Consider the following 15,620-nt stretch of genomic DNA (forward strand, 5'->3'; position numbering starts at 1 on the left):
GTTGTTCATGGTGGGATAGGAGCGCATGAACCAAAGAGGGCAAAAAACAATGAGGACAGCAGTGAAAAGGTAAATGACCGTCATTTTTATTCTTTACTCTATTCTTTGTTTTTTTACGTTATGCACAGCCCGCATTTATTGTGTAATAATCTAATTGTAACATGTATTTGTTACATGTTTTGATGCATTTTTATGCTTTATAAAACATTTATGTTGGAATTTTTGAGGGCTTGGAACGAATTAGGGCATTTCCATGGAAAACGCGTCTCTTCTTAAGTAATTTTCTACTTGGGTAATTTCTTCCGGAACCAATTAATTTCGTAGGTAGAGGTACCACTGTACATACATATACAGTATACACACACGTTAAAACAAAAAAAGTATACACGGTGAGGTCCATAAATATTGGGACATCAACACTATTTTCATCTTTTTGCCCTGTACACCACCATATTGGGTTTGAAATGACACAAACGGTACGTGCTTTAAGTGCAGACTTCCAGCTTTAATTTGAGGGTATTTACATCCTAATCAGGTGAACGGTGTAGCAATTACAACAATTTCTACATGTGCCTCCCACTTTTTATGCGACCAAAAGTAATTGGAAAATTGGCTGTTCAGCTGTTCCGTGGCACACCTTCTCCTGATTGGTGTGCCGTCAGCCTTGATTGGCCCAAGCCCTGCCTCGTCACCTGGGATGGACAACTTAAAAGCTCTGCAATGCCATTCAAGCAGAGCAACTGTCTGACTGTGGCAGCACGCCTTAGAGAGCAGCATCGAACTGTGACCTTATGATTTGTGACCGTGTGATTTGTAACCTTGTGATTCGGCTTTTGTGATTTTGATTAGTGTACACCCTCGTTAAAGAGTTGGTTGTGTTTTTTGTTCCATTTAGTAAATTTGTGTTAGTGAAGTTTGCATTTTTGAATCTCTTAAAGAGTCCTAAATTTAATGCATTTTTGTTATTGTTAAACAGTGCCCATTGGCCTTCCTTTGTTACTTACAAGAACAATCTTAGTTAAACCTTTGTACTTAAAGCGAGAATTAAAAATTAGAAAATAAATGTTCCCCCTTTTTATATCCTAGTTATGTTATTTCCCCAGTCCTCTAGCGTGACAGATACGCAGAACCTTGATAACTGAAAGCCTACACATACATCACTGCGTTGACTTTCGGAGCGCTAATTTTCCCAGAACCACTCTTTAAAATTACTGAGTGTTTCGTACTCCTTGTGTCTGCGCAGGTAATCACAAGTTAAACATATCTGTTCTGTCACAAACATGGTCCTCCTTGCTTTAAAGTACCGTTTCCACTCAAAGAACCTGAGGTACATCTCCTCATTCTTGTCCAGGAGCAGCAGATGATCAGCCAGCTCCTTAGGTGAGCTGAAGTCATCCACGTGGATGAAGGCATCTCCCTGGATCACGTTCTCGTAGTTGTGTCTGGGTGGGCCGAGAACCACTGGCACTGTCCCCACAGAGAGTGGGTTGTAGAACTTTTCAGTAATGTAGTCCCTGTGGATGGAGTTCTCAAAAGAGAGGTAGAACTTACAGCTGGTTATGATGGACCAGTACTCTACACCAGGGACGTATTTTCCGAAGGCACTTCCATATGTGTCGACCTTGATGTGTTTTTGAAGCTCATTGAAGTATTTTACCCGGACAAGTTCTTCCTTCCAGTTGCTCACTATCCAGCACACCAGCTTGTTTTTTCTGGGTAGGACAAACTCCTCTTTACCATCTGCTGCTTCTATGAATCCATAAGGCACCGGAATGGTGGAGTCCTGACGATAACTGACAGTCAGATTGAAGAGATTTTCAATTGTAGGTATCCTGGGAGTGTTTGTGGGCGATTCCATGTTCATCCAAATCCATTTCTGGAAGGCTGGTCGGTTGAGCTTTGGCAGATTGAATTGATCTTCGTCGAGGTCTCGATGGTGGAAAATGACCCCATCGGCCTGATTGTAGAAGTTCCTGTCTCCTGTGAAGAAGCACCCCTTTATGTTGAAGAGGCAGCTGCAATTGTTCAGCTCGTGTTTTACCCCAAAAGGCCACAGCCACATCAGCACTGTGATCACATCGTCATTGCTGTTGGGGACGACATCATTGCTCTTTTTGGGGACAACTCTCTTTCCTTGTTCTGTTTGTTCTGGTGAATTTACAGGATCTAAAATCGAAATGGCGGATGGATCATAGCACAAGAAAAACAGACATACTAAGCATCCCTCGACAAAACTGCCCAGCAGAATGAGATGTAGTATTCTATGAGCAGGTGCAGATGACATAACACCGTCCTGGAAAGGGCACATCAAAGAAAAGACAAACCAGAAATGAGACATGAACAAAGGATGAAAAATCCATTCTGATCATCAAATCAAATCTAGTCTCAAAGTGTTGCGCATAAATAAATATCCAATCCATCTATTTCTCCACAACGTCATTAGAGGACATAAAAAAACTTCAATGTCACGTAGAAAATCAAATTACCCAAAACAATCACTTGCTCGATAAAGTGTGAAGAGACGGTTGATCTCAAAGGTATGGTCTTCTTATTGATGTTTCTTATGAACATGTAGAGAGAATCAGAGTTAAACAATAGACTTTTGGAAGACAAAGGTTTACCAGATCAATTGAAGGAATCGATTATTGTTCTTCTAATATGAAGACAATGGCCCGGTAAAAGTCTAAACCTCCAGACTGCTAGCATTATCGTCACCCTTGGGGAAAATGAGGGACAGAATGGTGAAAGTCTGACATAGAATGCAAAGAATCAAAAAAGAGTTACCAAATGGTTGTTGGAGGAGGTATTACAGTACTGACTCAGCTTCATGCTTGGAAAATTAAATGACAGTGCAAATTAATCCTTTAAATTCTGAACCATGAAATGAATTGAAGATACAATCTTAATTGAAACTTCTGACGAATTTGTCAATTGTTTTTTTAACATAAATCTGTAAATGTGAGTTTTAATTTGTATGATCTCTGCTAAATCTGGGTTGTTCTTGGAAAAAAAAAGTTATTTATGATGTAGATGTCTTAAAATTCTGAAAGGCCGAATTTATAAAAAATTAGGGGTTTAAAGTGTTTTTAGAGGAAAAGAAAGCAAATGACTGATGTGTAAAGATGTAGGCTGATTGTAATCTGTGGATTAAGACTAAATAATATAGATGTATACTAAGAATGGGTCTCTTTCTGCAACGGTTCAAAGCAGATAGCCGATCATCCAGCCTCATAAGTGGAAGAATTAATTAATAAATAAAGTAACACCGTGCACAAGAGCTGAACAATTAAAATGTGAAAGCTGTTGAAGACAATTCAATATTTTGAAGCTGTTTATTACTTACAGTACAAACTCAGCAGTGTTGTGCCGTCATTTCTGCTTCCTCTTGTTCTTTGTCTTTCTGGTTTATCCAGCACAGGTTCTTTATGCCCCCTACGCCTCCCCTTCATGCTATACATATACAGTGATGTTTCAACACTCCTCTTTCCTCATCTATTGTTACAAAGGCAGAACAAATCACACCCTGATTACTCTTTTGCTCTATTTTAACAGAACATGGAGGGCAAGATAAAGGCTCAGGATGGCCCTGGTCAGGCTGAATTAAAGGGGCTCATGGGGGTTCGGTTGGGTACGGCCCAAAGCAGTTACATGAAGCCATCATCCGAGACGCCGCTATTTTATTTGTTACAGCCAGGGCTTTGAAACCAGTTCATGGAACAAAAAAAAGACTACAGAAACTTGTTGTATTTTTCCAGGAAGCAAAACAAAACAAAAATGTTATACTTTTTAATGTTCTGAAACAGAATCCGTTATTCAAAATAATAGTAACCGGTTAACATCTTCTTTTTTTTGTTCTTAAAAAAATATCTGACCACGTTTCACTTCCTGTCATTCACTCAATGCGTGATGTGAGAGAAGTTGAGGCATATCACCAGCAGTCAAGGAAAAGTCAGCCTCCGAATCTCGATTATATTCATAACAGGTAAACACTGCAGTCTGTTAATCTTAGAAAATGTTTGATTTAGACATCAACTCATTGGCCGCAGCCATTTTCAGATCCGAGTTTCTTGGACTCAGCTCGGAAACTTAAAAACTTTGAAACTTGAATGGTGATGCTTCGCTGCATCATAAGCTGCCGCAACTTTTCCATCTTCCTCTGATTCTCCATCCTCTGTTCCAAACTGGATCACTGCTGTTGTTCTGTCTGAGACGCCGCCGTCTCATTTATTACAGCCCTGACTATTTATGCAGGACCTTGTGTGTTAAGGTTAGGGTTAGGGTTGGAGTTATTACACGTTTTATTTTGGATTAAATTTGACAGAGACACTTGCACTTTGGTGCAGATTTTAATGCACATGTTGGGGAAGATAAATTGAGGTGATGAAAAAGTGATGAGTAAGTTTGGGATCCAGGTAGGGAACTTGGAGGGAAAGATGTTGATAGATTTTACATAAAGAACAGATGGGCGGATGGACGGATAACAGACAGTGCTGCTGAGGATGGAGCCACCAGGCAAGAGGAAGAGAAAGAGGAGGTAGTAGGGATGAAGACTTGAAGGCAGTGGCTGTTAGAGGGGAGGACGCAGAAGATAGGCTGACATGGAAAAGGATGACACGTTGTGGAGACCCTGACCTTTGGGTGGAAAGTTTATTTATAAAAAGAACAAAGACGTGACAATCAACAAAAACGCAGAGATCTGTACCTTTTGTAAAAGAGAATTTTCATATCACCGAAGCAGCTCCAGCCTAACGTATCATTTAAATGCAAAACATGTCAAGGACACAGAGTTTAACGTTAGCTTACCCTTTTAAAGGAAAAGCCTGTTGGCATCTTGCTATTGATGTTGCCTTATTTAGAGGCATGTTATACTACTCATTTTGAATTGCTGTATTGAGTCAGCTTTAGTAGTCAATTTAATTGGGAGTCTGCTTCTGTGCCTATTTGAGACTTATTTCTGAATTTCATTGATTTTATTTCACTGTATTTGTATTGTATTTTTGAGAAATGCACCTGATTGGTTTGCTGATGTGCTTGGCCTTTTTCTTTTGAATTTCATTTATAAAGCACACTCAATCAATAAAAAAGTGGATTTCAAATCTTCTGTTCTTGATGCATTCTATTGATTAGTCATGCACTACAATTTTGTAATTGAATTGTTGAATTCAAATTCTTTATTTGGGGGACTTTAGCAAGTATGAGATTAAAATGCAAATAATTAGATTAATTCATTACAAATCCTGTAATTAATTAGATTAATTTTCTTTATCCCCTGACAGCACTAGTTATTGCACATTTTATTCTGGATTACGGTTAGGATTAATGTTGTTTCACGTTATTATTATTTAGGATTATGGACGTTCATTTATAAAGTGACATTTTGTCTGAAGGTGAGACTAAACTTCTTTGGTGTGAACTCCTGTGTCACTGTCATTCCTCATCTCCTTCCACAACATTCCTGTTGTTTGAGGTAATGCTGACCTTAAACTGCAGAATAATTCGATCAACCCTGTCATTAAACTTCATGAACAGATCTGTGCTTGGCAAACAAAAGTTTTTCATATAAGTCTGACACGCCCTGTACGCCGCGTCAAAGGATTAGAAATGAGACAAAATGCTTTAACCACACTGACTTGAATGACAGGCAACTGAAATCCTTGTTCTTTCTTTGTGTTTTAGTGTCCATGTTAACGTCATGTCACTGCTCACACACATCTCAAACACTACATTTCCCTCGAAATTCTAAATGACGGAGAATATCTTTAACAAACTCAACTGAATAAACTCAACTGAATAAATTAACGAATAACAAGACCTTAACAAGTAAAACGTTATAATGAATACAACTAAATATTAAACTAAATATTTTGAATCTATTAAGGACTTACAATACGGACTCTAGTGTCGTGTAATCATTTATGTTCCTCTTGCTCTTTGTCTTTCCAGTTAATCCAGCACAGATACTTTTTATATTCCATCTAAGCCTTCGCTGCATTGTGCATATCAAAGAATGTTTCAACACTCCTTCTTCCTCAGCTATTGTCACAGGGGCAAATCACACCCTGATTACTCTTTCATTCTATTTTAACAGAACATGAAGGGCAGGATAAAGATTCAGGATGGCTCTGGTCAGGATGAATTAAAGGGGCTCATGGGGGTTCGGTTGGGTACGGCCCAAAGAAGTTACATGATGCCACCAGTCTGAGACGCCGCTGTCTTATTTGGTACAGCCCTGAGTATTACGCATGACCTCGTGTGTTAAGGTTAAGGTTAGGGTTGGAGTTATTACAAGTTTTATTTTGGATTAAATTTGACAGAGACACTTGATTGGCGGAGATTTTTTAATGCACATGTTGAGGAAGAAAATAAAGCTGATGAGTAAGTTTGGCATCCAGGACAGGAACTTGGAGGGAAAGATGTTGATAGACTTTGCAAAAAGGACGGATGGACGGATTAGAGGCAGTAGTGAGGACAGTCAAGATGGGCGGATTAGAGACTGTTCTGCTGAAAAGATTAAGGATGGAGCGACCAGGCAAAAGGAAGAGGAAGAGGAGGTGTATGTATTGAGGAAGACTTGAAGGCAGTGGCTGTTAGAGGGGAGGACGCAGAAGTTTGGCTGACATGTAATAGGATGACTCACTGTGGAGACCCTGAACGGGACAAGCTGGAAGGAAAAAAGATTTTTGATTAAGTTTAAGGTTATTAGTAGTTATTATTAGTCTGACACGCCCTGTACGCCGCCTCAAAGGATTAGAAATGAGACAAAATGCTTTAACCACACTGACGTGAAGGACACACAAATGCATTTCCTTGTCATCAAAAGTGTGACACACCCCTTTATGTTTGAGTATTCTGTTTCCTAGTTAACTCGACCAACAGTTAACATCAACTAGCAAACCATTCAGAGTTCAGGGGTCAGCGGTCAAGAAACTGTTCATGCTTCCAGGCAGAAACCTCACCCAGCCAACATCGGCTCCTACTTTTGCCTGAACACAGTGACCCCCACCAACCCCAAGGCATGATTTGGTTCCTACGATGAGTCAACACCATCAATAATAAAGAAATATGAACAAACAGGCAGGTTGTGACAAACTTTTCTTTCAGGTAGTCAGGTTCTAACTTTCGACCTGACCTGAATTGTCTTCAGTCTTGATTTTTGTGAATGTCCACATGCACATATTGTGGGTTTGTTTCCCGCTCAGACGTTTGCAGAGATGCGGATGAAACAAGGATGAAATGCTGCAGATGACGGCAACAGGAAAACTGAGAAGGCTACATGAAGTCCAACAGCAGAGCACACTTCACTGAGCCCAATATCTGCCGACTTATTTTGGCATTTGAAATCTGAATCTATGTGGTGTTAATGTTAGGTTTTATAGGAACATTAGCATTCGGCTAAATCTTCTTGGCATGTTGGTGTGATCAACCCATATCCATGGTCCTGAAGCCTAATTGGGAAATCTTTATCATCTTCTTCTTCCACATCACGACTAGCAAGGAATATCAAATGTTTCATGTCATTTTAAGTTCTTATTAAACATGACTGGTATTCTGGTCAGAATTTAGGGAACTATATTTGCCAACAAATCTCTCTTTTTAGAGCTGGTACATTTGTCAAAAAAAAGATCACGAGGCAGACAAGCAGACACAAGTTAACTTTTCATACTGCAGGGGTGACACCAGCCGGCCTCGCAGTGTTTTATTGAACAGTTGAAGTAAGCGGTTACGTGTTTTGCAAAGAGATCATCAAACAAGAAACTCGTCACAGGTATATTGGGAACCTCGCATTATATGTCATTAGTTAACTATGACATACGTATATGAGTGATTTACGATTAAATAATTTAACTATAATGAAAAATGATAATAAAGATTGAATTCTTCCATCAGTTAATATAGAAACCCATTTCTAAAAGTACACCATTTCATGATTGGGCTGCACAGCTTTGTCTGTCTACAGAGACAATACAGACACTGATGTCTCTGTCATCGCATTTAGACCAGACTGTGGAAGAACCACAGAATCTTCTGTAAAAACTTAACCAGGAAGTCAGTAGCCTGATGTCAATAGACTCCTTGTCCCATGGCCCATCTCTCCACCAAGAAACGTTTTAGAAACGATTCTGGGTTCCATCATGAACTTCTTTTGCACCAACCAAATGAACAAGCCTCTATAGTCAAAGGTAAAATAAAAATGACAGCAAAAACACAATATAGTGGCAAAAATATAGTTTAAGATGAATAACAATAAACAGTGACAAAGAGGAGGTGTTTTGAGTTTTATCAAGGCTACGTTCAGACTGCAGGCTTGTCGGATTTCCTTCCATATCTCATTTTTAAGTCCAAATGCGATCTGGCTCTGTTCAGACTGCGTCACATTAACGGACGAACTGACAAGTTGCCGTAATGCATGTAATGTGTGAGGTCATATAATTGCAACGGCCGCTCTGTAATGATGTAATGATGATCTTCCTTCTGGCGCCTTGCTCTCACATCACGGATATGAGGTCACGTTCCGCCACATCCAATTGGAGTGTTTGGAGCTGTTCAGACTGAAGAAGCATCTGCCCCTATCCAACACGAAGCTACCTCCCGAATGTGGTTTCAGTCTGTCCCGCAAATGTCAGATATCATGTGGTATGGGACTGTTCAGATTACAAATGAGATATGCAATGTCAATCTGGATGGGCTAAAAATCAGATATAGACAACTAGTCTGAACAAGGCCTTAATGAGTTCACAGAAGAAAATTAGAACAAATAACAAATACGAACTTTCTTGTTCAGGCAGTGATAAAAAAACAAAAGCACTGCATTTTTATTCAGAACAATCACTGCATTGTCTTTTGGGGCACTAATTTTCCCAGTACCACTCTCCAAACTTACTGAGTGTCTGGTACTCCTTGTGCTTGTGCAGGTATTCACAAATTACACATACATGCTCTGTCAGAAAGAATACCCTCCTTACTTTAAAGTACCGTTTCCACTCAAAGAACCTGAGGTACATCTCCTCATTCTTGTCCAGGAGCAGCAGATGATCAGCCAGCTCCTTAGGTGAGCTGAAGTCATCCACGTGGATGAAAGCATCTCCCTGGATCACGTTCTCGTAGTTGTGTCTGGGTGGGCCGAGAACCACTGGCACTGTCCCCACAGAGAGTGGGTTGTAGAACTTTTCAGTAATGTAGTCCTTGTCAATGGAGTTCTCAAAACCGAGGTAAAACTTACAGCTGGTTATGGTGGACAGGTACTCTTTACGAGAAATGTGTACTCCGAAGGCACGTCCATATGTGTCGACCTTGATGTGTTTTTTAAACTCATTGAAGTATTTTGCACGGGCATATGTTGGTTTCCAGTTGCTCACTATCCAGCACACCAGTTTGTTTTTTCGGGGTAGGACAAACTCCTCTGTACCATCTGCTGGTACTAATACCCCATAAGGCACTGGAATTTTGGAGTCCTGACGGTAGTTGGAAGTCAGATTGAAGAGATTTTCGATCATAGGTATCCTCACTGACCTTGTGGGCGATTCCCCATTCAACCAAATCCATTTCTGGAAGACTGGTCGGCGGAGCTTTGGCAGATTGGACCCATTTTTAGAGATGTATTGATGGAGGAAAATGACACCATCTGCCTTATTGTAGAAGTTCCTGTCTGGTGTGATGAAGCAGCCCTCGACGTTGTAGCGGGAGCTGCACCAATTCAGCTCGCCTCGTTTCTCTGAGGGCCAGGTCCACATCAGCAGTGTGATCACATCGTCATTGCTCTTGTTGGGGATGACATCATTGCTCTTGATGGAGACAATATCATTGAGGATGATGTTCTTGTTTTGTTCTGTCTGTTGTCTTGAATTTACAGGATTTAAAGCCCAACTGGTGGATAGATCATAGTACAAGTAAAACAGACATGCAAACAATCCCAGCAGGATAGTGCCCAGCAGAGTGAGACATAGTGTTCTATGACCAGGTGTAGATGACATAACACCGTCCTGGAAAGGGCACATCAAAGAAAAGACAAACCAGAAACAAGTCATGAACAAAAGATGTGAAATCCATTCTGATCATCAAATCTAGTGTCAAAGTGTTGCAAATAAGTAAATATCCAATCAATCCATTTCTCCAAAAACATAAAAATACGTTCCACATCTGATGGAGATATCACACAGACAAAGAAACATTAATGAACCTCATAACACAAACTGGGTGCATTTAATTGATGATTGACATTCAATCAAGAGTGGAGACTTTGGGAGGTTCTAGCTCCTACATTGGGGTGACGGTAATCAACAATATTTTTGGTGGTTTAGTTAACAGAAACAAATGAAAAGTTTCAGGCCATCGTTTAAGTCTTTATAAGTATTTCTATGAAATATTTTGACATTCAAAAACTCAGCTTGAAGGTCACGTAAAAAATCAAATTACCAAACACAATCACTTGCTCGATAAAGGGTGAAGAGATGGATGATCTTGAAGGTCTGGTCTTCTTATTAATTCTTCTTCTAGACACAGAGAGAGAATCAGAGTTTTACAATGCACGTTGGAAAGGAGGTGGTTTAATTTGACTTTTATTGATTTTTTAAATTTTTACCAGACCAATTGAAGCAATTGATTATTGTTCTAATATGGAGACAATGACCCCAGTCAAAGTCCAAAACTCCAGGCTGCTAGCATTAATGTCACACTTGGGGAAAATGAAGTGTGACTTAGAACGCAAATTAAACACTGTAAAGAGTTACCAAAAGGGTGTCGAAGGAAATATACTGGTCCTGCCACATATTTATAAAATTAAATACCAGCGTAAATTAATCATATAAATTCTGATCCATTAAAAAATTGCCAAAAAACCTCCCACATTTCTCAAAAATTGTATCTTAAAGTTTTGACAAATTTGTCAATTTTTTTTGTGCATAATTCTGTAAATATCACTTTTGATTTGTATAATTTTTGCTAAATCCAGTATTTTTTTGCATGGACAATGCAGATACATTTGTCTAATTGCATACATCAGGATTTTAGTGGTAACAAATGTCAAACGTCCAATGTAGACATCTTAAAATCCAGACGGGCACAAAAAGTGCATTAAAAAAATTATGTCTTTAAAGTGTTTCTAGAGGAAGGAAAACCAAATGATATGAAAAGATGTCAGCTGAATTGAATCAATGGAGAACGTTCAGGCGGATTAAGTTAAGGTAGAATAATGATGACGTAGGCTTGCAGTGGCGCTCTCTCTCTGATTCTCCACCAAACCGGTCAAGGCAGATGGCTGCCTGATGTCAGTCTTGAGTTTTGAGCTAAGTTTCTGCCTGTTAAAAGGAATTATATCCTTGTCTTTCCTTTGCCTTGAGATAGAAGCAGAAAGAACAAAAACATGTAAACATGTCAGCTAATTGAAATTACTGGATTGAGAATAGATAAATCTAGGCTAAGAGTGGCTCTCTCCTGTTCTCCACCCAACCGGTCAAGGTAGATATCCTTCCTTGTTAAAAGCAAGGACTACCAACAAAGTCCTGTGTCATAACATTTTACTATAATCCGGTGCTGCACAAATAAAAATGAACTGAATGAAACATTGCTGTAATTAACCTTTGTCTTAAAAAGCCAACACCCTGACCAACGGTTTTGGTGAACTATAGTCCAGTATCTAACCTGCCCTGTAGATTAAATTCCCTCATAGAGTGGTTACAAATTTGTTGTGTGATTTTCTGCAAGTTATAAATCAAAGTTTTCCAGTCAATCACAACAGATTCTGCAGCAGTCAAAGAGACAGCATTGAGCTGATTTAAGTCCCATTGATCACACAGAACTCAGATTCTAATTCTTAGAGCACCTCATTAGTTGAGTTGTAAGCTGTGATCTCATTAAGACATATTTAAATTGTCATGTCAGCCATTCCTCATCTTTCATAACTGCCTGAAATCCTTGTTCTTTCTCTGTGTTTTAACGTCATGTCGCTGCTCACACACATCTCAAACACTACATTTCCCTCAAAATTCTAAGTGACGGAGAATATCTTTAACAAACTCAACTACTGAATGGTACAAAGGAATGTGTAACTGTCAAATATTGTTCCCTTACTAGGAAAGGTTCAAAGAAGAACTTCCCAATCACAGACATCAGTTATGCACGAAATGGTAAAGGTGCACATTTTAAACAATTTATTATCAGTAAACAGGTTGACATGTCTGTAGGTCTCAAGGTTCACAGTTCAACACCTGGAAGAATGTTGTCTATCAACAGTGTGAAACTCATCCAGCCTCATGAGAGGAAGAATAAATTAACGAATAACAATATCTTAACAAGTAAAATGTTATAATGAATACAACTAAATATTTTGAAGCTATTTAATACAATTAAATATTTTGAATCTATTAAGGACTTACAATACGGACTCAGTAGTGTCGTGTAATCATTTATGTTCCTCTTGCTCTTTGTCTTTCCAGTTAATCCAGCAGAGATACTTTATGTATTCCAGCATTCGCTGCATTGTGCATATCAAAGAATGTTTCAACACTCCTTCTTCCTCAGCTATTGTCACAGGGGCAAATCACACCCTGATTACTCTTTCATTCTATTTTAACAGAACATGAAGGGCAGGATAAAGACTCAGGATGGTTCTGGTCAGGATGAATTAAAGGGGCTCATGGGGGTTCGGTTGGGTACGGCCCAAAGAAGTTACATGATGCCACCAGTCTGAGACGCCGCCGTCTTATTTGTTACAGCCCTGAGTATTACGCATGACCTCATGTGTTATGGTTAGGGTTGGAGTTATTACATTATTTTGGATTTCCAAAAGCTGTTTGAGTCGATCCGCTGGACGTTAAGGAAGTTCTTGAAGACGTTTCGCCTCTCATCCAAGAGACTTCTTCAGTTCAGAGAGTGGCTGATCATGTCCCAGCTTATAAACCCTGTGGGGTGTGGTCAGTGCTATTCACATTCCAACGACCGTTGTTGACACCTGTCTGGCTCCTCAACGAGCGTGAGACACATCACCTGGGTCAATCTGCTGAGATAATCTTTTTGGAAGTTTAGAAAGGTCATGGTTGTAAATGGGAGAAAGGTGATGTCGCAGACCACCCCACCTGTTCAGGGATGGCTTCTCCACTTTGACGTGGATGACCTCTTTCACTCCTCTCTCAAACCATTTATCTTCCCTGTCCAAGATCTGAACATCAGTGTCCTGAAATGAGTGTCCCTCTGCCTTGAGGTAAAGGAAGACTGCTGAGTCCTGTCCTGATGTGTTGGCTCTTCTGTGTTGAGCCATGCGTCTGTGTACTGGTTGTTCGGTTTCCACTATGTAGACGTCCGAGCATTCAAGTTAAGCTGACATGGAAAAGAATGACACGCTGTGGAGAACCTGAACGGGACAAGCCAGAAGGAAAAAAGATTCTTGATTAGGTTTAGGGTTATTACACAATTTATTTTGGATTAGGGTTAGATTTAATGTTGTTTCACGTTATTATTATTTAGGATTATGGAAGTTCATTTATAAAGTGACATTTTGTCTGAAGGTGAGACTAAACTTCTTTGGTGTGAACTCCTGTGTCACTGTCATTCCTCATCTCCTTCCACAACATTCCTGTTGTTTGAGGTAATGCTGACTTTAAACTGCAGAATAATTCGATCAACCCTGTCATTAAACTTCATGAACAGATCTGTGCTTGGCAAACAAAAGTTTTTCATATTAGTCTGACACGCCCTGTACGCCGCCTCAAAGGATTAGAAATGAGACAAAATGCTTTAACCACACTGATGTGAATGACAGGCAACTGAAATCCTTGTTCTTTCTTTGTGTTTTAGTGTCCATGTTAACGTCATGTCGCTACTCACACACATCTCAAACACTACATTTCCCTCGAAATTCTAAATGACGGAGAATATCTTTGACAAACTCAACTGAATGGTACAAATGAATGTATTGAACTGTGAACCTTGAAACCTACAGACATGTCAACCTGTTTACTGATAATAAATTGTTTAAAATGTGCACCTTTACCATTTTGTGCATAACTGATGTCTGTGATTGGGAAGTAGGAGGTTCTTCTTAGAACCTTTCCTCCTCAGGTTTCAAGGTTCACAGTTCAACACCTGGAAGAATGTTTTCTATCAACAGTGTGAAACTCATTCAGCCTCATGAGAGGAAGAATAAATTAACGAATAACAATATCTTAACAAGTAAAACGTTATAATGAATACAAGTAAATATTTTGAAGCTATTTAATACAGTTAAATATTTTGAATCTATTAAGGACTTACAATACGGACTCTAGTGTCGTGTAATCATTTATGTTCCTCTTGCTCTTTGTCTTTCCAGTTAATCCAGCACAGATACTTTATGTATTCCATCAAAGCCTTCGCTGCATTGTGCATATCAAGGAATGTTTCAACACTCCTTCTTCCTCAGCTACTGTCACAGGGGCAAATCACACCCTGATTACTCTTTCATTCTATTTTAACAGAACATGAAGGACAGGATAAAGACTCAGGATGGCTCTGGTCAGGCTGAATTAAAGGGGCTCATGGGGGTTCGGTTGGATACGGCCCAAAGAAGTTACATGATGCCACCAGTCTGTCTTATTTGGTACAGCCCTGAGTATTACGCATGACCTTGTGTGTTAAGGTTAGGGTTAGGGTTGGAGTTATTACAAGTTTTATTTTGGATTAAATTTGACAGAGACACTTGATTGGCGGAGATTTTTTAATGCACATGTTGAGGAAGAAAATAAAGCTGATGAGTAAGTTTGGCATCCAGGACAGGAACTTGGAGGGAAAGATGTTGATAGACTTTGCAAAAAGGACGGATGGTCGGATTAGAGGCAGTGTGAGGACAGTCAAGATGGGCGGATTAGAGACTGTTCTGCTGAAAAGATTAAGGATGGAGCGACCAGGCAAAAGGAAGAGGAAGAGGAGGTGGATGTAGTGAGGAAGACTTGAAGGCAGTGGCTGTTAGAGGGGAGGACGCAGAAGTTAGGCTGACATGGAAAAGGATGACTCGCTGTGGAGACCCTGAACGGGACAAGCTGGAAGGAAAAGTTTAAGGTTATTACTAGTTATTATTAGTCTGACACGACCTGTATGCCGCCTCAAAGGATTAGAAATGAGACAAAATGCTTTAACCACACTGACGTGAAGGACACACAAATGCATTGTTATCAAAAGTGTGACACAGCCCTTTATGTTTGAGTATTCTATTTCCTAGTTAACTCGACCAACAGTTAACATCAACTAGCAAACCATTCAGAGTTCAGGGTTCAGCGGTGAAAAAGCTGTTCATGCTTCCAGGCAGAAACCTCACCCAGCCAACATCGGCTCCTACTTTTGCCTGAACACAGTGACCCCCACCAACGCCAAGGCATGATTTGGTTCCTACGATGAGTCAACACCATCAATAATAAAAAAAATATGAACAAACAGGCAGGTTGTGACAAAGTTTTCTTCCAGGTAGTCAGGTTCTAACTTTCAATCTGACCTGAATTGTCTTCAGTCTTGATTTTTGTGAATGTCCACATGCACATATTGTGGGTTTGTTTCCCGCTCAGACGTTTGCAGAGATGCGGATGAAACCAGGATGAAATGCTGCAGATGACGGCAACAGGAAAACTGAGAAGGCCACATGAAGTCCAACAGCAGAG

General features: G+C 39.8%; 2 protein-coding genes across 3 annotated transcripts; both read right to left on the reverse strand.

The window, feature by feature from the left end:
• Positions 1-698: 698 nt before the first annotated feature.
• LOC137611113 (4-galactosyl-N-acetylglucosaminide 3-alpha-L-fucosyltransferase 9-like) lies at positions 699-2,284 on the reverse strand. Its single transcript, XM_068339136.1, has one exon. It carries the CDS (start codon positions 2,282-2,284, stop codon positions 1,181-1,183), a length of 1,104 nt encoding a protein of 367 aa, XP_068195237.1. The 3' UTR covers positions 699-1,180.
• A 5,439-nt stretch (positions 2,285-7,723) lies between these two features.
• LOC137611042 (4-galactosyl-N-acetylglucosaminide 3-alpha-L-fucosyltransferase 9-like) lies at positions 7,724-12,480 on the reverse strand. 2 transcript variants are annotated; one of them, XM_068339014.1, is made up of 3 exons: positions 12,372-12,480; positions 10,414-10,490; positions 7,724-9,980 (listed from the first exon to the last, which is right to left on the reverse strand). In XM_068339014.1, the coding sequence occupies exon 3, from the start codon at positions 9,969-9,971 to the stop codon at positions 8,850-8,852; it is 1,122 nt and encodes a 373-aa protein (XP_068195115.1). In that variant the 5' UTR covers positions 9,972-9,980; positions 10,414-10,490; positions 12,372-12,480; the 3' UTR covers positions 7,724-8,849. The 2 variants fall into 2 exon arrangements, with proteins under 2 accessions (XP_068195115.1, XP_068195116.1); XM_068339015.1 differs by having other exon boundaries at positions 10,414-10,487; positions 12,372-12,469.
• Positions 12,481-15,620: the final 3,140 nt, after the last annotated feature.

Source organism: Antennarius striatus, chromosome 17, assembly GCF_040054535.1.
Source record: "Antennarius striatus isolate MH-2024 chromosome 17, ASM4005453v1, whole genome shotgun sequence".
NCBI classification, from domain to species: Eukaryota; Metazoa; Chordata; class Actinopteri; order Lophiiformes; family Antennariidae; genus Antennarius; species Antennarius striatus.